The sequence below is a fragment of the Eleginops maclovinus genome, chromosome 22 (genome assembly GCF_036324505.1).
Source record: "Eleginops maclovinus isolate JMC-PN-2008 ecotype Puerto Natales chromosome 22, JC_Emac_rtc_rv5, whole genome shotgun sequence".
Classification (NCBI taxonomy): Eukaryota; Metazoa; Chordata; class Actinopteri; order Perciformes; family Eleginopidae; genus Eleginops; species Eleginops maclovinus.
Genome location: NC_086370.1, coordinates 19,023,757 through 19,044,718, shown reverse-complemented (window position 1 = coordinate 19,044,718; position 20,962 = coordinate 19,023,757). Strand labels below are relative to the sequence as shown.

The window sequence follows — 20,962 nt, the reverse complement described above, 5'->3', positions numbered from 1 at the left end:
TGTCATTACTTAAACTCCAATTCGTTCTTAAGTGTCATTATTCATGAACTAAAGGAAAATGCCAGTGGTTTTGGTAACTGGCTTTTTGGACTAAGCATGAATGGGCTTAAAACAAATGTCTACAAGTCATTTTAAGAAGAGAGGACATGCCTTATGCTTATTGAGCGCATTATGAGTATAATTTAAACATGGAAAAAACTACAACTTAAAACACAAAATTCTTTAAAAGCAGTATAGTCTTACTTTAAGGACGATTGGGCAAACATTCATGGAAATATTAGACACGATTACTCATTTAGGCATCTTCTTTTTGCCATTTTTATCATTCAAATCAAATAAACATCTTTGTACAAAACAATGGGCATAATCATTTTTAAAAAGCAAAATGTTTTACAGTTCCTTGGATCAAAAACTGATATTGATTTTCAGGATATCAGTTGAGTAATACATGTAGTAAAGCAATCTAAAATCCATTCACATAATAATGGCAAAAAGAAGAAAAAGGGGCAAATGTACTGGTTTTAAATGGGAAAGGAAATGGGATGATAACTGGGGATAAAACCCCCCCAAAAAAAACCTGTATGGAAGATCCCAAAGCTCTGCACACAAAACTACAACAACGTGACGACACAGGGTTAAAAACACCTTGCACAAAACACATAGAAATAGCATTTTCCACATTACATATGAACACATGGAAATATTTAGTCAGTCCAAAATAAAAGCACTTTGAAATGACAAATACAAGCATGAGAAAAACTGACGACAAATATGAAGCACGAGACGTTCCATGCCAACGTGTTATTTTACAATGATCAGATGAATGCTATTCTTGTGAGTAAAGAAAGTCCAAAGCTCCAGTATTATAATTAGCCCTGGATTTGTTGTGTTGCATATACTAATATATTAATCTTAACATGTCTAATTAGTGTTTGGTAAATTAACATCATTTGGTATAGAACATTTAGTGGTACATTACAAAGAGGAAGATACTGTCAAGAAAACATAAGCAGCACACCAAACTAAACTTTATAGTACCTGTCTGTCTATGTGACAGTGTCCAAACTGAAATGTTTGAAAAAGAAACAAGGTTAAAAGATTACAGTGAGAAATATCTGTTGAGTGTCAGACAAAAAAGAATGGACGTGTCAACCAAAAACATAAACACAACACTGTGAATTTGGCAATCCTCACTGTTTCTCGCTACGCTAACGTGACAATCACAGCTGCTTTTGTAAATAAATGAACATAAACATAAGCTATACAGAAATAGGTGTAACTATTAAGGTAGACTTGTGCTAATTAAAGATGCATTCATCATTAGGGGCTGATAAACTCAGAAACAAGCTGACACACAGCTAGCATTATGTGTTGTGGCTAATGCATTAGCATACAGTTACTTACATGCAGCACACCTGGTGAAACTTGGCATTCATTGAGGTCATCTTTCTGGCCAACAGATACATTTGAGTCTTATATCCACTCTTCTTTTAGCTTTCTTAACAACTTCTGAGAGAAACTTTGCTCTTTAGCTGCTAATACTCAGTCGTCTTAAGCTGATGTTAGTTGCTAACTTTGTCCTTCTGCCATGTGGTGCTGGGAAGGCTAAACAAAGCTCAAATTCTCCATAGAGCTACAAAGCTCATATTAATACACAATGTTGTCATTTGATTCAATGTAAATCAACATAATATTTATTAATGAGGCTTATTTTCAACTCAACTGTTTTGGTTCACTCTTACTGCACCCACAGGGTTGGTTTTTGTCTGCAGCAGGCAACTATTTTCAGTGAAAAAAAGCTTTCAAATCCCACTGTACCCTACCTGCTCATCAGCAAACTGCAGTCAGAGACAGTAAGTGACACGCTGGTAAACACATTGAAGCATTTATCAGCTAAAGAGACAGAGAAGAGAAACATATTTCCCTTAGGAGTGGTAAGAAAGCCAAAACAGAGTTGAGTGAATATTGGACTTGAATTTAGCAAGTGGCAAGACACACAACTTCAATGAATGCCAATATTGCTTTGTCAACTTAAAAGGTGAGGCGTCAATGTTGTGTTTGCAACTTTAAGCTTACCCTAAAGTTGCCACAGTCAGTAAATGCAGGTTTAATTGAATTGAAAATGATCCCTTGTGGAAATGCAGTAGTGTAGCAGAACCAAAGGATAGTGCACAACTGGAACCATCAATTAGTTGTTCATACTAGTTGTTGATTCCCCAGTGAAACTAGCTGCCTTCAGATCTACCTAGTGACATTTTCTTTGTTGTTTCTCAGCCTTCAACATTTCAACATGTGAACAAACGATTTGATGGAGTCGAATAGGTGTCAATCAGCGGTCAGAAATTCCCTTGTTTTTCACATTGTGAGCTAAATTTCGTAAAATATCATCAGCTAAATGACTGGCCGTTATCAGTTATTAAAACTATCCTTTTAATTTCTTAGACAAGGTAGAACGGGCCATCTACCTCTACCCTAACATTAAAGTGAAACTTATTTGCAGTTTATTCACAAACACTTTAATGGCAGAAAGTTATCATTATTGCCAATAGTTGGAGCTATATGCATTTTCTTCCGATACACAAAGAGGCATATTATGTAATAACAAACTCCTGTTTGAATGTAGAGTTAAATTTAGGGGGTGACCTAAAAGACCCAAAAAGAAAAATCCGAACTAGAGACTAAAAAAGTAAGCACTATAATTTTGAACATTGAAAGAAAGCAATAAAGGAACATCTCATTGTCTGTGAACGCCCACCCACTGCTGGGTCTCTCACAAGTCAATTTTGTCAATCCACTGTGTCTCAGTGGCATCCTGCAGATTATAGCCTTAGCTCTTTTGTTTCTAGCTTGGGAGAGATTTACTCGTTGCAAATCCATGGATCGCCCAAGGTCATAGGAAAAACATATGCATGTGCTTTTGTTTTCAAAGGTTACATTTTCCTCTCCTTTTTTTTTTAATTCACCTTAGGGATTCAGATTCTCACACTGTTCATCTAAAGAAAGCCTGGCTCTAGAGACATATTCACCCTTTCTGCACAAGTTGTTCCCTTCTGTCATAACACATTTTAATGGAGATATGTGCTACTGGAGCACAAACACACAAGTTTGTGTGGCATACCTCTAGGGGAGACCATTATACACTAAAGGGAAAAACCTCCAAACCTAATTTGAATTACACCCCATTAAAAAAGGAAATCAGTATAGCTCAAGCCAATGAGCTGGTGTGTGTCCATAATTGTCTCCAAACGTGGTTCGTGACAGAAACACACACAACGTGCTGGTTTTGTTCACAGCTAGCTGTCCAGTGTCATAACTCACCAGTAGGTCCTGTCACTTCAGATTGATCTTATAATACACAGCCAAAGGATTACAGACACTCATATTTCCAAAAACACTGCTACATTTCTATAAGAGTGTGCTAAATATCAGCTATCATATGTAGTTTATCTGCTAATCACCTTGTTAACCCCATACTGTGCACCATTTGGCCAAAATCATCCCATTTTTCTCAGTGACAAAAAAAGTTAAAGGCAAGAAATTCACACCATAAAGTATATAAATAAACATATTTTACAGGAGTAACTCATCACTGTGGTTAGTCTTCCTACTGTGATATTGCATTTGTTTTATTCACTGGTTTTAACAAAGGTCTGAAATGTGTTCTTCCAACCTTTTTCTTTTTTAAATAATGTTAGATAAAATCCAATACAGTGAAGAAAATGTAATCCATTTCCCCAATAGATCAAAACCCTTTCTCTTGGGATGGTTTGATTGGTTTTGCCTGTGCCATTATGTCCACACTGGAAATCAAATGATAGTGCAAATTCTCGTTTCAAATTGAAAAGGAGAGAAGAAGAAGATATGCTGTTTTATTTTAGCCCAGATTGAGCTTTGGTTGGCCTCCTGTTTAAGACTTATTCAGATGGTTATTAAAGCATTTACTGATCTGTAAAGGCTAAGACAGTAGGAACGAAAGCTTAATAATTCAATTTTCAGTCAATATGTAGCCTATGGGGAATCGTGGTGAATAAAAACTAATGGATATCACACTCTGATCTCTGGACATACATTGTTTTCTTTAGAGATTAATAAGCATTACACTTGATCATGTTTGCATATTTCTGTTCCATTTCATTTTCAATTAAGACTTCCAGTGGCTTTATGTAATCAGTAGAAGGCTACCTCTTATGATTGTTACCTGCTGGCTTTCTCTCGAAACGCACTCCTGCAGGGACTCCGTAATGGGAACAGGAGATTTGTCAGAAAACGCACTGAATATTTTAACTAGAATGAATAGAAATGTAATAACGCTGAAGTTTTTGTTTATAACGAACTTTTAAATGCGCACGAAGGTAATGGCACAATCTCTAATTAGCCTCCATCGTTTTTCTAATTTCGTTAATTAGTTAAGTGGCTTAACTAGATAGGCTGACGAACAATCAATGTCTATGCCCCATATACATTGTTTTAAATCGTTAACTTTAATTTCAAGGAAGCATATTCATCCTCATCCTTACCGTTGGACCGTCTCACAATATTCTCCAAAAAAGTATTCTGCGGGGCCACAAGTCCCCTCCGACCCCCCGCCATCCTGCCTCTTCAATCAGTCGTCTGCAGGTGAATCTGTACTCCTCGACCTGCCGCTTGTCTTCATGGTCTCTGCGCTCCTGAGACGCTGCGTGGATGTTCCTGCAGAGAAGATGTGTGTGTGCCTCCACAGCCCGGTGCGTTGGCGCCTCTTTACGCACCTCATCATCCAGGAGACGAAAACAACGCCTGGGTGCAGCAGCGCGCAGGAGGGGCCTGGGCCGGGTCTCTGCTCCATCGCATGTAGCACCAACCAGGACCTGCAGCGCCATCTACTGGAGGAAACAAAGGGTTAACGAATAACTCACTGATTCCTTCAAATCAATGCACTGTACTGTAAGGAAGATTTTGATTTGATTATGACAAGCTGGTAAGATCTGACCATTAATGTAGGTTTGGAGTGCTATAGCCATTATGTGTAAGCTATATGTTATAAGTAAATATTTTCCTGATTTGTCGAGTTAACTTATGTACCTATATGTTTATTTCGTTATCGATGCCTTTCTTAAAATGCAAATTTAATAAAGTTAGATATTGAGTTGTTTTTACTTAATTTTTCACCACTGTACACTGCTACACTTTCACATTTGTTCCAACAGTTAGGCTTCTATATCATTTAATTTTTTATTATTATTTTAATTTTAATCCATTTGATCTTATCTTAAAAGGAGAATAATGTACTTTTACTACACACAATTTGTTTTCCAGATACTTGTTGCTTCACAGATTAATAGATTATGAATAAAATGTCTTTTTTACTTTGAAAACATTTTAGCCATTAAAATGTCGGAGGGGGATTTTTCTGCAGAATAAGTCTGATTTTTAATTTAACTTGTTGGAAACTTTGACTAAATGTCACTGATATTTCTATATTCAAATTTAAGGTAGGATCTTGAATGTTGTGGAAAAAGGAAAACACAGTGATGGATACATTCAGATTTTCTGCATGTTGAGTATTTTCCTCTTCCTTTTTTTGAGTTCTTCTGTTATGTATTTGGATTATATTTCTGGTTGTAAGAGTTCAGGCTGATGCAAACCTCCAATGTCTTGTAGACATGTGCACAGGAGGACAGGTCCAAAGAAAACAGAGGAGGAAATTCCTGCGCATTGTCGATTATTTTCAACAAAGTGTTCAAGTGACTGTGATTCTTTCTGTCCTCAAACCTCGAAAACCTTGTGTAACTAACTAGCTAATCTGTTAAATGACAGTGTACAGGATTCAAGCATGGAAAAGCAGATTAAAACTGTGAACTGTCTTTAACATTTTCAGTATAGTGTGCCAAACTGGGAAAACCCGTCAGGAAAGCTTCCTGCAGAGGACCCAGGAGGATTGTTAGTTAATTTTTCATGGATTAGTCTCTTACATTCAGGTTCTTGAAATGGGTGTCCCAAAGGTGCAACAAAACCAAGAAATGAGGATTTCTTTCCCCCCTGCAGTAGAATAGGCCCTTTTAAACGACTGCAGTTTTTCACTAGCTCATTAATCCTGTTCAAATATTTTGGACCCTGCAGTGCCCATACAAAGACAGACCTCAAATAAACTCATGGTGACTATATATCCTTCAAAACTTTTCAAACACCAAAAATTGTATTTTCAACTAAAGAAAGTTCTCACAGCTGTGGGTTTATGTCCTCTCAGTTTGTATACTGTGTTCACCTGATGTTGCAGGTGGTGCAAATCAGCCTGGATGTCTACACTTGCAGGCTCTGTTTTCTGCAGAGAAGCACAGGATAATGAATGCTTATCCTACAGTAAAAGGGAAAAAAAAACATGAGCAATGATGTAGTTTGTTCACTTCGTATAGTGCACAGTGGTTTAGGTCTAGCAAAGGAAAGTGTTATCATATGGTGATAAAGCATTTTCAATAAAAGACAAAATAGCTCCATTCTCAAGGCTCCATTTAAAGGCTAATGATACCCGAGTGAATTTACTGGAAAACCAGGAAGTGTGTTTAGTTTTTCAAAAAGGTTATGAAAGTTTAAGCGCAGATAATCATCTTCCTGTTCCATTATGCATAATTGTTTTCACACCAAAGGGGTAATGTAATGGCAATAAGTGTGTTCTGACAAGCCATTGACACAATATCATGCATGAGTAAAACTGAGGTTGTCATTGAGGGTCAATTTCCTGCACACTGCACTTAAAGTAAGAGGTATTATAATGACATCATGGCTTATCTCTTCTAAACACACGTTAGCTCCCCACAACAGCAATGGTATTACTTTGAGAATCCAATAATGAAGTGACATTATTTCATGAACCTTGAAAATGTGTTCCATCCTGGATGCTCCAACTTCAAAAGGGATTAAAGAATCGAGTTTCAGCTACAATTTGATTTGCTGGCATTAAAAGTGAAATTACCCTCTTGTAAAATTACATAATTTTTCCTCAACCTCCCCAGACTATTTGCATAATTCCTCCTACATTTACCGCATGGAATCCACTTAAGCAGTTCATATAATTATGCAAACTTGAAAGTGTATTTAGCTAACAAGAGCCGAAAGAAAGACCCACAGATCAGGTGTGTTAATATTAAGCAATTTTTATCCAATGAGCATCACTGAATCTGGAGCCATTACAGTCCTGTTGCAGGGTAAATTCAGACTGTACAAAAACTAAAAACACAAAAGATTACACATTTGTTTCAAGGAGGCGGTTGGAGTTTAAACAGTCCTGGTTTCTGGTTTGTCTTGGTGTCTTTTCAGCTGACATGCATAGTCTTGATTCCATGAAACCAAGCTTTCTTGCACAAACATGCGACATGTCCAATTGCAAAGACAGCCCCATCTCCGCTCGCATTAACTTGACCAATTCTTGGTGATATTGAGGTGACTCAGGTGATCTGTGATGTGCTTGTGTTTTGGAAAATTGCAGAATTTGGCCTCTTTGATCTTGAGCCAGTTCTGGGCTCTGCGCTCCGTGGCGTGGCAGTACTCCTGCTCTGGAGTCATGTACGGCCGGCTGATCCAGTACTCGTTCTCCCTCTCTCGCTCCAGATGCTTCACCGTGTTGCGCGTCATCTGCCATGTTATCGCCCGTGGACGACGATACTTTCCAATCCACTGCTTCCCAGGGATGCCTTTCCGCAGCAGGGTGAGGGTGAGGAACATGGTGGCAAATTATTTCTGAAAAGGGAAAATAGTTGAAAACGATCAGTGGTGGATATAATGAAAGTGGTACTAGACATTTACTCACAATAAGCACAACAACTGTACAGAAGAAGTGCAACAATTTGCTTGGTTTGATAAGTGAAGTCATCTTTGAAAATGGCCAAAAAGGCTGAAATCAGCCTCTCAAATACAGATGTTTTCTGCTTTTCTTGGGTTTTATTTACCATATTAAATGGAAAATTTGTGAATTTTGCACAGACAAAATAACCTTGGACTTTGAATAACAGTGATGGACATTTATTCCCCTTTTTCTGCCATTGTATTGGCCCATTAAGCCATTATATAGCCGGAAATAATTGCAGATTTAAAGACAAATAATCGTTGAAGCCATATATAGAAGGATAAAGGACTAAAGGCCTTTTTCACAGCAGACAGTTTGACTCACAATAGGAAAGCACAGGTGTTACTAATAAGATTAACAATGGCTCTGTTATATTACGGTGTCCGAGTAAATCATGACAGTGAGCCACCATCGAATAGCAGGAGCCTGAAACTGAGATATTAAGCCTTTAATAGATGCTGACAGTAGAGCAATGAAAGGAAATGAGGGAGAGAGAGAGAGAAGTAGCAACAAATCTTCACAGCTACATTTGAACCGGGAACACTGTGGTACATGGTCAGCATCTTAACCCCTGAAACCACAGGAGCTTCAGATTGAACTCTGTGCAGAACAATCAAGGCTGCATGAATTTACAAACCAAGGCTAAATCATCTCGACGTCCTCACTCAGAGAAAAGGGGAGGGGGGATTCAGTCTGCACTTAAGAGTGATTGAAGTGTAATGTGCAACAAAAAGTACAAGAGTAATGGAAATGTTGATCAAGTCTATGCACAGAGCTCTGAGAAAAAGAGTCCCATCAGTCAAAGTAAATTAAAAACCCTGCAGTGCCCATACAAAGACAGACCTCAAATAAACTCATGGTGACTATATATCCTTCAAAACTTGTCAAACACCAAAAATTGTATTTTCAACTAAAGAAAGTTCTCACAGCTGTGGGTTTATGTCCTCTCAGTTTGTATACTGTGTTCACCTGATGTTGCAGGTGGTGCAAATCAGCCTGGATGTCTACACTTGCAGGCTCTGTTTTCTGCAGAGAAGCACAGGATAATGAATGCTTATCCTACTGTAAAAGGAAAAAAAAACATGAGCAATGATGTAGTTTGTTCACTTCGTATTGTGCACACAGTGGTTTAGGTCTAGCAAAGGAAAGTGTTATCATATGGTGATAAAGCATTTTCAATAAAAGACAAAATAGCTCCATTCTCAAGGCTCCAGTTAAAGGCTAATGATACCCGAGTGAATTTACTGGAAAACCAGGAAGTGTGTTTAGTTTTCAAAAAGGTTATGAAAGTTTAAGCGCAGATAATCATCTTCCTGTTCCATTATGCATAATTGTTTTCACACCAAAGGGGTATCATGTGTGATCATCTGGGTGCAGAAGCATTCATGTTTATTTGATGTTTGTTTCTTGAGGTCATGATTAAATTCAAAATCGTTTCTTGATTTAGTGTATACATGTACCCAATTCAGGATGTACCCAGTCCACTGTGTGCTATTAAAGTTAGTGTGGCACATAATGGCATGAGAGCAGAGTGAAGGGATGTCAGATTATAGATTTTGTAAATGTGAAAGTTATCAACTGATTCAAATGAGTAACGCACAAAGACAAAGGGTATAATTTATTCCCTCTAAACACTCTTTACTAAATATTGCTTCATGCTCAGTGACTAATAGTTGACCTGTGGCACACTGAGTCATGGACTTTAATACATTTTACAGAAGTGCATGACAAACAACATCAACAAAGGTATCCCCCCAGGGTTAGGAGGGTTATTGTGTAAAAAGTGTAACCATAAAACAATTGAAAGCTCTTATAATCAGTATTTATTATGAACAAGGGCTCACATGACTGTGTGTGAAAGGGGATCCTGCTTGTAATACAAACACACAGATACTCTTTTGGTTTTACGGCCTGCACTGGTTAACTGAAATCACTCTCGTTTTCAAAGCCAATTATCAATAAGGATACATCTGCTTAGTAAGGGTATCTAAATATAGCTTTAGCGGATTAGGTCATTTAAATTTCTGTACACCTTTTTTATTGGAAAGTGTTCATATTCGTTGCAGATGTACAAAACTAACTAAAGACGTTAAATTACTTCATCACAAGTAATTTTCTGTAAAGTAGAATTTATTACACTTGTAAAATGGTGGAGAAACACAGAAAAACCGGAAATATTAATCTCACGACCAATCGAACTGCTTAATGATGTAATAAATGATGATTGCCCTCTTCTGGGTGTGTTGCATTAAATTACTTTGCAGATTTGGATTAATAATGTGAAATATAAGGAAAAAGAGTTTAGTTACACCTGGAGAACATTCTCAAGCAACCCAGCAGCATACAAAGTAATAAAAACTGGCTGCACCTTTACCAGCTTTGATAACACTTTAATGCATCAATAATTATAAAACGTATATATGTTATTCTGAAGTTGACCAATCTGCACAACGATTGTTACTTTTGGCACATTATGTATATTTTGATGCTAATACTTTTACTTCAGCATAATTTTGATTGCAGGCTTTTTTTATTTTTTTACTTTGCAACAGAGTATTCCTACACTCTGGTAGTTCTATGTTTACTCGAGAACAAGATCTGAGTACTTCTCAAGTAAAGTGCTCAAATCTGATTGAGGTACAATGTGAAGTTAGCTTAGCTTCAGGCTAACGATACAGTCAAGGACAGCTTTAAAATGGCATAATTCAATGTTTAGAACAGACATACAATTGTAAACCACATGTGTGTAGCTTACCTTACCTTCTGTATATGATGAATAGAGGTCACTTTCCGACGACAAGATGGAAAAAATACGAAAATCGGACTATTTCAGAAGACGATTTGGGATTGGGGTATGGGTTGGTTGGGGTCATTTGTATTATTTCCGGGTTATCTACGGTGTACGAGAAAGCTCAAACGGTTTTATATGATTCGCGAAATCATTATTTGTTGCTAAACGTTACAAGTCAGTGTAGCTTCGTATTAATTGTTTAAACAATTAAACAAAAAAGGGGACTGCAATGTTATTTTTTATCTATTTTAATTTTATTTTAGTAAGGCAACACTTTCGGAAATAATTTCCAAATATAAACCCTCGTCTGGTAAAGGATATCAGAGGTAATGACACGTGCTGTCCTACGGGGGGCAGCATCATCCGTTGGGAAGCATTCTTCTTCTCTGGTTTGTTTTTACATCCGTAGATACTAGGATAACAGCACAGGAAATCGACTGTAAAAAAAACCTTTTTGTGGTTTTCCACACTAACTTTAAACATCTTTAAAAAATGTCTTCTCCGCTGCTCCTCAGAGCCTTTGTAAACGAGAGACTGACAGCTGCTGCCGACGAGATATTTCACTGTTTTGAACGAACAATCTTGAAATATGAAGAAGAAGCTTCGAGCTCTAAAGAGGAAATCGAGCGTCTGAGAGGTCTGCTGCTGGAGTTTGTATCAAACACAAACCACAAAACAGGTTTGTTTATTATTTATTTTCACACGTAACAGCGTCAGCATTCATTTGTACTTTGAGCCTAAAAGATTGTCAAGGTATCGCCTGACTTATTTTTTGGCACCGTTACATTTTATTAATCAACTTACAACTTAAACTGTTTACCCCAACACTGTTTATTTTTGATCAACATTGTTGTTAAACAACAGCTAAACAAGGCATTTTAAAATGTCAACTTCAGATGTGGGACATTATAGCTAACTGATTACTTATGTCAGTGGAAAAAATAGCAGATTAATGATAAGGAAATAATCATTAGCTGCCATCATTATTGATATTGTTATCATTTCCAATTTCTTTCAACTTTTAAATAACTTATTAGATGGGAAAAAAGCACAAGTTCTAAACACTGTACTCTTTTGTTCCAGTATCCTCTCAGTCGCCAATGTGTAAAGAGGAATCTTCCCCTGAGCACCAACAATGTGAGCAGGAGGCAGGCACCAGCTTCTCTCAGGAGGAACCAGAACTCCTGCACATAAAAGAGGAAGAAGATGAACTGTGGGCCGATCAGCAACAACAACAAGAAGAGGAAGAGGATGTGGAGTTTGAGGATGTGGATGCCTCATACCTACCTCATTCATCTGTCTGTGAACAAAATGAGGATGAGGACACAGAATCTCAGACTGAAAACAGTGATTATGACGAGAAGTTTAAGGATAAAAATGAACATGTAATGTTACATCACCCTCAATTTTCAGAAACTCTGATCCAAAATGAGGGAGTCCAACATGGTATGGAAAATGGAAGACCTGCTCCCTCAAACCAAGCACACACAGACCAAACTTCCTCTATCGCTTCCAGAGAAACCACTGAATTAAATCAGTATCTCGGGTGCTGTTTGTGCGATAGATCTTTTACTTCCAATTATCACTTGACAAATCATGCTTTTCGCATACATTCAAGGATAACAGACGTCATCTGCGCTGTGTGTGGAAAGACCATGGAGTCCAACCAAAGCCTTAACCTGCACCTTAGATCACACAAGGGCTCAAGGTGTTGTCACGTGTGTGGCAAACAGTGCAACAGCAGCACCGTAATGAGCGAACACATGGCGAGCCACGCCGGGGTGAAACTGCATCGCTGCCAAATTTGCGGGAAAGAGTGCAGCCGGAAGGGAGACTTAAAGATACACATGAGGATCCACACGGGCGAGAAACCTTTCTGCTGCTCACACTGTGATAAAAGTTTCACCCACAGCGGGCATCTGAAGAAACACATGAGGAGCCACACGGGAGAGAGGCCGCACCGCTGCGACGTCTGCGGCAGAGGATTTCTGCAGAGTGCACACCTGAAGTACCACATGGGGACTCACACTCAGAAATATTAAATGTATCCACCTGGGTCTGTGTTTGTCGGAAGTTTATTTGCTGAGCGTGAACATCAGGAGACATTTATCAAGCATGTTACGTCTCTTACTGTAAATGTTAAAGTAACATTTAAGAGCAGCTCTTAAGATATAACGTAATTAATAAACGCAGAATTTGCCAACCTTTTTCATGCATTTAAACTTCTTTTTTTTTTCAATTACCTGAAGTATTTTTTTACTCCTTACATTTTACTGAGATATCTTTTTTATTTAATTCTCCCCATTATAATATTCTCCCCCTAGTATTTTATCATTGGAGTTTCGCCCTTTCATGTTTGCTAGAAGTATCAGGAGTATAACGGAAACATATTTTGCTGTTATTGCAACTAATATCACTGCTGTTAACATCGAGAAAATAAACTGTGTCACTACTTATGACTTGTCCTTTTTGTATTATTATTATAGCTGTTCATTCACCAGACTCATCTAAATTACATTTCTTTGGTGTGAATGCTTTTCTTCTTTAGTTCGCAGTTAGATAGATAGATGGATAGATGTGACTTTTATTGATCCCAATTTGGGAAATTCTTTTGTTCCAGCAGCATTAGAAACATAGAGACAATACAAAATATACACAATAAGAAATAGTAAAATATAAGGATAAACAAAAATTTTTTTACAAATCTAAAGAAAAAGAACGGAAAGTAAGAATGATTTATACATAGAATGATTAAACAGGATTAATAATAATTTAAATGAATGTGGATGTGAATGTCCAGTGAGGTGTAGGCCTAAGTCCAGTGAAGCTATGAAGCAGAGAGTTCTCTGCCAGCCAGAGGAGATTTATTAAAAAGAGTTATTGCCGTGGGCAGGAATGTTTTCCTGTGTCTGTCCTTGTTGCAGCGGAGCTGTATTAGCCTGTTAGAGAAGGAGCTCCGTTGACTGACCAGCTGCAGGTGGAGAGGATGGGTGGTGTTATCCAGGATGGACAGCAGCCTGTTGAGTGTCCTCCTCTCCACCACAGCTTCAAAATTGTCCAGTTAGATGCCGATGACAGACCCAGCTTTCCAGTTGATATATTGTAACTGGTGTTGTCCTTAAAAAACAGATTATGATGTTTACATGTAGAAGCCCAACTGTTAAGATTTTGATGAAACCTGCACAGATGGCTTTAGCTCAAGGATGTCTACCAAGCTGAAGGTCTGTGGTTCTATTCCATCTCATATCTTACGGAACTAACGAGGCTGTGGTAATTGTGTAAAAAACGGAAATTAAAAGTCAGTCAGAAAGCAACAGAGGCTTAAATCCAGTTTTTTCGAATGACATATACAGGAAACTCGGCTCCAGATGTGCTGGTAGCCTTGGATATTCACTCCCTGGGATGAGTTTAAACAAATGTTCTTTAACAATATATTGTGGTCCCCTTGTTACCCTAATTGTAACCCTAATTTACTAGAAACCTGGAGAGAGAAAATAACGTTTTAGTTTTCATGCATTTAAACTTCTTTTTTTTTCAATTCCAGCTCATGCAGTCAATATGTGTTTATGCCTTACTCAAATTAAGCAGCTAAGGATAACACGTACTCAGTGGATATTTATCAACTATACTTAAACTTTTGCACATTTTTAAACGTTATTTTCAGAGTAACTTTTAAATCCAGAAATGCACTACAGTGTCAGCCTTTCAAAATAAAAAACATAACAGTCCCACATCTTTATACCAATGTGCTATTTATGGCGCGCCAAGAACAAATCAGTAAGGCGTAATTCATCCTTCCACCGCACGGCGGCAGCACCCCCACGGATGGGCCTTTCAGTTGCCGCAATTTGGTTTCGGTATTTCCTGATTTCTTTTGTTTTGGGTGGATCCGTGGGAAAACCGGGAGCAGTTTCTTTTTTCGTTGCCCTTATTTGTGAAACTATGAACTGGATCGAATTTATGTTTGGGTTGTAACCAACTGGATTCTTTCCTAACACGGATTGAACTGTTTATATTGAGTCTTTTCACCACACATTGCCCACACACTGATCTTGTTTTATTTTTCCCCATGAAATATACCTGACCATAATGGAAAATTCATGTGGGATTGATTTTGTATCGCATTTCGGTTAATGAATGAATGTGTGTATGGTTTGACTGGACAATTTGTGTTGAATATTTAAGATTAGAGCTGATTCTGCCACCCCACTTTATTAAAAATAGGTCAAACCAGCTACAATGTCTAAGGTATTCCATATAGTCTGTTCAATGTTATCAGCCAATATGAATGTGAGGCAGAATGGTGTTTTTTAGAGTTGTTCACGCCTGCCTGAGTGGCTTATATTTAGTTATTGAAAAATAAAGATCATTGTGATAAGGAAAATTGTGATATAATAGTGTGTTTTTGTATGTTACTCGTATGTTTAAAAAATGTCAGAAGGGAGTATTGGCCCCCGGGCATATTCACATTCTCAAATCTGGCCCTTTTTTAAAAAGTGTGGACACCCCTGGCCTACGTGTATAGTCACGTATTTCAAGTGAGAATTACATATTTTCATTGCGTTATAAGTGATTTATTGCACAACTTGAACTCATTCCTGAGTGTCTCAAGAAGGGACTCACTGTACATTGTCAAAACCTCTTTAGTTTATAGAACAACTTCACTGCACTGAAGTCGCCACATGCTTCGTCTTGTAGTGTTGATCAAGCTCATCTATAGATTCAACATAAAAACAGGAGAAACTGCATTTTGCTAAATATTGTAGTCACTGTTACTTGGGTATAGCAGTCAGTCCTACTCATCACTTGTAAATGTAATAAAATATCACCCATAAGCACACAACTTCCGGATTTTGTAAAACATTACTCATCTGAAATGTAATTTAGGGGACTTACAATCGTTGTTTCGTGAGATATGTCTTTCACAAGTTTATAACCCCTGTCTCCACAATGTCTGGAGACTCCACCCATCCTATGAGTGCAAGGTTATGACATTCTCAGCCCACACTCTTTCAAACAACCTCTTAACCCTGCACACACACACACACACACACACACACACACACACACACACACACACACACACACACACACACACACACACACACACACACACACACACACACCTCTGCGGTACATCATTATGCTGTAATCATTGTACAGGCGGCCCAGGGGTAATTATTAAATGTATGGTTTCTTTTTTAACTTGAGAAGTCATTGTTGTGTCATGAGCCGTCACTTTTGGGAAGATGCACTATTGTGTGCGATCATACATTTTTTAGGCCTCATTGAAATCACATCACGCCACCAACTAATGGATGGTTATGTATTTATTTGTCAAAGAAAGGTGCTGATTATAGATGATGTACAATGATTAACCACAGTCTGTGCCCTGTTGCCACACTGTAATACGTACATCTAGAATAATTGTTTGGAAAATATTAGCTACTCATTTTGACATGAAATATGGTTTCTCGAGTACAGCCTTTGAGAAACGTGTGCAGATAAGGCTGTGGGTGGACTTTTGACACAGGCAGGGATAACACTAATTAGTTCTCTTTAATAATGAGTTCTACTTTACACAAAGGTGTTAGAAACTCACACACACCACACGTAGTCGCTTTCCAGTCAGGTGGCATCTCTGTGTGTGTGTGTGTGTGTGTGTGTGTGTGTGTGTGTGTGTGTGTGTGTGTGTGTGTGTGTGTGTGTGTGTGTGTGTGTGTGTGTGTGTGTGTGTGTGTGTGCCACCTATGTGTTAGGTTTCCTGGTGGTTGTGTACCCATGACTCACTATCTTTTCTCTGCATGAGAAAAATAAATAGATAGATAGATAGACAGACAGACAGACAGACAGACAGACAGACAGACAGACAGACAGACAGACAGACAGACAGACAGACAGACAGACAGACAGACAGACAGACAGACAGACAGACAGACAGACAGACAGACAGACAGACAGACAGATGATAGATAGATAGATAGATAGATAGATAGATAGATAGATAGATAGATAGATAGATAGATAGATAGATAGATAGATAGATAGATAGATAGATAGATAGATAGATAGATAGATAGATAGATAGATAGATCAGACAGACAGACAGACAGACAGACAGACAGACAGACAGACAGACAGACAGACAGACAGACAGACAGACAGACAGATGATAGATAGATAGATAGATAGATAGATAGATAGATAGATAGATAGATAGATAGATAGATAGACAGACAGACAGACAGACAGACAGACAGACAGACAGACAGACAGACAGACAGACAGACAGACAGACAGACAGACAGACAGACAGACAGACAGACAGACAGACAGACAGACAGACAGACAGACAGACAGATGATAGATAGATAGACAGACAGACAGACAGACAGACAGACAGACAGACAGACAGACAGACAGACAGACAGACAGACAGACAGACAGACAGACAGACAGACAGACAGACAGACAGACAGACAGACAGACAGATAGATAGATAGATAGATAGATAGATAGACAGATAGATAGACAGACAGATAGATAGATAGATAGATAGATAGATAGATAGATAGATAGATAGATAGATAGATAGATAGATAGATAGATAGATAGACAGATAGATAGATAGATAGATGGATGGATGAATTGCTAATAAAGTGGAGTAGAAGTAAGCTAGCTAACTAACTATCTTGCAAGCTACTATTGACAACAACATGTGTATGTGTGTTGCTTTGCAGCAGAACAGACCTACCAGGGTTTATTAGCATTAGCATGTTTAAGGTTGTGTGTGTAAGATTATATGTGTAGTGACATGTTAGTAACTAGGAAAAATGTACACACATTTAATTACTGTCAATGTTACCTTTGCTAACTGAAATGATCCGCCCCCACTTATGTACTTTAGTATTATAGAGTTATATTAGTGATTCATAATATTTTTGTGAATATAATATGTGTGTTAATCCTAATCTGTAACTGTATGTAATTAGTAAGAGTTAGATGAAGTAAAAAAAATACAAAGTAAAAAATTTCACTCAGAACGACCGACTTGCATTCTCCTGGAGACAATGGCTCCCAGCTGTGTGTGTGTGTGTGTGTGTGTGTGTGTGTGTGTGTGTGTGTGTGTGTGTGTGTGTGTGTGTGTGTGTGTGTGTGTGTGTGTGTGTGTGTGTGTGTGTGTGTGTGCTAAGGGAGCCTCTTGTCTCCCACTCAGGTCACATCTAAACAACAGGACCGGGTCAAGACCGTACAGATTAAACTATTACCATTATGATGTTAGCAGGACTCGAGGGTGGAATCATGAGCAGCAGTTATGAATACCAGGTTTCATAGAGAACAGTTAAAATGACGCAGCTGCCGAAGAAGAAAGGGGAGAGAAAGTGGGAGGGAGGAGTGGGCTGAGAGGTAGGGGATGTATGATTCTTAGCCCTCCTTACATGTGTGTTTGAGCCATGTGTTCAGGGACTGTGTGTAGGTGTTAGGGGATATTTGGGCTGCAGCAGGGGGATTCAGGCATAAGAGAGGCATTAGTGAAAAATAGGATGATGTTTTATCTCATCGGAAGAAAGGGGGAGGAAGGGGGTGGGTGTGTGCAGAGAGTGGGGTAATGAGAAGGGGAAGAAAGACTGATTATTTTTATGAAGCAGATCTGGCATGGTTGTCCACCCACAAAACTTTACAACCTGTTTGACGTGTGTTATACTTGTGCACAGACACACACACACACACACACACACACACACACACACACACACACACACACACACACTCATTTATATTAGGTCAGACAGGTTGGGACAAGCAATAGGAACTCCTTTTTCTTTTTATGTAAAATCTTTTCACGCACAGATGCATGCGCTTATCCTCAAGCTGCAAGAGACTGCATGACTGTCAGTGTGTGTGTGTGTGTGTGTGTGTGTGTGTGTGTGTGTGTGTGTGTGTGTGTGTGTGTGTGTGTGTGTGTGTGTGTGTGTGGGTGGCCAGTTGCATTTTCTATGTAGTCCATATATGATCTTATCGGAAACCTTACAGAAAATGAAAAAGAAAAGACTATTTCAGGAGTATTCTCACACATGTGTTGTATTCAGAAATATTTGTCCTACTTTTGATTATTTGTTTACACTAAAACTGAGAGGGGCACAAAATATGAAATGAGTTCCCAACTGGGAAAACTCATGTGGATCGTTATCATGGCTACACATGCATTATAATATTTGTCGAAGGGGTTTGTTGGAAATATCCATCTAATAGGATAATAAAGCGCGAAAAATAAATACTGGCAATATGTGGCAATGACTTTAGATGTTATTGATATTTTTTGGTGGCCAAAATAAGGTTCTGTTAATTCCCCCGTCCAAAGCAGTACATTGCTGAGCTTTAAATGTACTAGGGATTGAAAAGCAAAACACTTCTCAGATTGTTTATCGTGTTTATCAATTTTTAAAATGATCATCACTGCTTTTCTCTGTGTTTCATTTCTGGCTGCAAACCAAATTAGCTTCAGGGCGGTAGTAAACTTGAAAGTCAAGTAACAGTAATTGTCGTCTTCAAATAAAAGCACAAACCCCAGTGAACAGATGAACTTAGTAATGACTGCTATGCACAAATGGAAGATAGATTTTACATTCAAGTCAAAAGGATGGTTTAAAATAGTAGTCATGATATCAAATAAGACACACATTTACGTAAAGATCCATGTTTGTTTCCTTTTCAATTTTGGTGGTATCAATCTGGGGTTGCTTTTTACGTAATGAAACAATGGATCATTTCTGGCAAGCATTTTCTTTTGCATGATCCTCAAACTTTCCTCTCATAACTACTTCAGCTCTCCACTGATGCATGCTTGTGAAGAGCGTTTGATTTATGTCCTGTCTGAGCATAATGTTGCAAAAGAAATAGATCAAATTATGAATGTCAGAAGTCCCAGCAGTACTGCTTCGTTGGGACTCTCTCTTTGGGAGTTTGTCTCCCCTCAAAGCGAGCGATTTTAAGTTAGTATTTGGAAGAAAAAAAACCTTAACAATGACACTATTGTACTCCATAAGTTTATGTACTGGGATGTTGTTTTGATAAGAACCTAAGATTCCCAAAAGAAGATTTTCATTGAAACAGAACAAATTGATTCCTGGAATAACACAATCAGGTGCTGAAGCCCCAGATTGTATTCATCAGTATCATGACAAGTCATTGACCCTCTACTGCATACAATTTCCCTCAGTCAACATAAAGTGTTTTTCACCCCCACTCTCTGACATTTATAAATATTAAACATCTGATGACATGTTTGCTGAATAAGGAAATGAGCAGCTAGAGTGGGTGTAATGTGGCATTTTGTGGTGGGATATCACTTTCTGGACTAATCAGAGCCACATGTGGCAAGATTGAGATTAATTAACACTTTTTAAATAGAAAACTTAGCTTTAACTTACATTTAAAAGAGAGACAAGCAAGAAAACTCATCGCACATATTCTCTAAACTTTATTTTTCGTGTTAGCTCTTTGCGATGTTGTACAGTTAAAGGAATCAGAAAATGAAGACTGTGGTTCATAAGAAACATTTGGAACAATGACATGGAAAAACAAGGGAACATGTGCACGTTTTAATACAATGTTTTCATCTTGGGTTTTTTTTTCATTATCAGTACACCAATATCTTCCACAAAACAGGATGAAATATATCTTTACTCCTTAAAAAATGTATGAAGGAAGGAGATATGTATCTGTTTAGATTTGTATTTAATTAAGTGTTTGAACTTATCAAATACAGGTCAAGTTGGATTGGTCTCCAGTCATAATACAGTGTGACTAACCGAACACGACCACATGTGCTTCATCACCTCTAATCTAAAGTATGAAACCATAAAACATGTGAGTAAGACAAGAGGAAACTATTAGCTGTTTGGTCAGGGAGGCGCTCAGTGCAGCCCCATACTGTTGGAGTTAAAGTGAGCAAACAGCAGTGATTAAGTGTATGTACGATATACAGCCCACAGACCCTTTTCTCTTTACACAAATCACGATAAGAACTCACAAAAAAAGCCTCCATTTGTGCACTTTAAGTGTGAACGCAAGAGGTTTTTGTTGTATCCTCTGAAGGCCCACGCAGGGTGTCACGCTGAGTGTTTAGCAGGTGCAAAGATATGGGAAGCCTAATGGGTTCGTCCTTTGAACTCATTGTACAGGCAGAGGAACCCACTCGGGAAAGCCTTTGCTGTAGCTTTGTGCAGAACAGTCATATCATGATAGATTTCAACAAATAGTTCAATTATTACCAGAATGTTTGCTTTACCCTTAACTCTGACCATTATGTTGGTTTATGGTTCGATTGGATTTGTCATATTTTTCTTATT

At 38.1% G+C, this 20,962-nt stretch overlaps 3 protein-coding genes across 14 annotated transcripts in view; 1 reads left to right on the top strand and 2 right to left on the bottom strand.

The window, feature by feature from the left end:
- The window catches only part of kcnh1a (potassium voltage-gated channel, subfamily H (eag-related), member 1a), a 37,880-nt gene extending 33,156 nt beyond the window's left edge, over positions 1-4,724 (bottom strand). For 2 of the 4 annotated variants that reach the window (XM_063874964.1, XM_063874965.1), the window contains exons 1-2: positions 4,518-4,724; positions 1,039-1,065 (exon numbers count right to left, since the gene is read on the bottom strand). In XM_063874964.1, the coding sequence (XP_063731034.1) occupies positions 1,039-1,065; positions 4,518-4,590 (100 nt within the window). In that variant the 5' untranslated portion in view covers positions 4,591-4,724. The remainder of the gene's footprint in view (positions 1-1,038; positions 1,066-4,517) is intronic. The other 2 variants (XM_063874966.1, XM_063874967.1) reach the window with 1 other exon arrangement.
- Positions 4,725-7,114: 2,390 nt separating this feature from the next.
- mrpl57 (mitochondrial ribosomal protein L57) lies at positions 7,115-10,724 on the bottom strand. 9 transcript variants are annotated; one of them, XM_063875312.1, is made up of 3 exons: positions 10,580-10,717; positions 8,789-8,845; positions 7,115-7,713 (listed from the first exon to the last, which is right to left on the bottom strand). In XM_063875312.1, exon 3 carries the CDS (start codon positions 7,696-7,698, stop codon positions 7,387-7,389), a length of 312 nt encoding a protein of 103 aa, XP_063731382.1. In that variant the 5' UTR covers positions 7,699-7,713; positions 8,789-8,845; positions 10,580-10,717; the 3' UTR covers positions 7,115-7,386. The 9 variants fall into 9 exon arrangements, with proteins under 9 accessions (XP_063731382.1, XP_063731383.1, XP_063731388.1 ...); XM_063875313.1 differs by having other exon boundaries at positions 8,747-8,845; positions 10,580-10,712; XM_063875318.1 differs by having other exon boundaries at positions 8,789-8,878; positions 10,575-10,711.
- Positions 10,725-10,972: 248 nt separating this feature from the next.
- LOC134859035 (zinc finger protein 33B-like) lies at positions 10,973-13,066 on the top strand. The gene is made up of 3 exons (XM_063875309.1): positions 10,973-11,289; positions 11,694-12,814; positions 12,854-13,066. The coding sequence occupies exons 1-2, from the start codon at positions 11,103-11,105 to the stop codon at positions 12,650-12,652; spliced, it is 1,146 nt and encodes a 381-aa protein (XP_063731379.1). The 5' UTR covers positions 10,973-11,102; the 3' UTR covers positions 12,653-12,814; positions 12,854-13,066.
- The last annotated feature ends 7,896 nt before the right edge of the window (positions 13,067-20,962 follow it).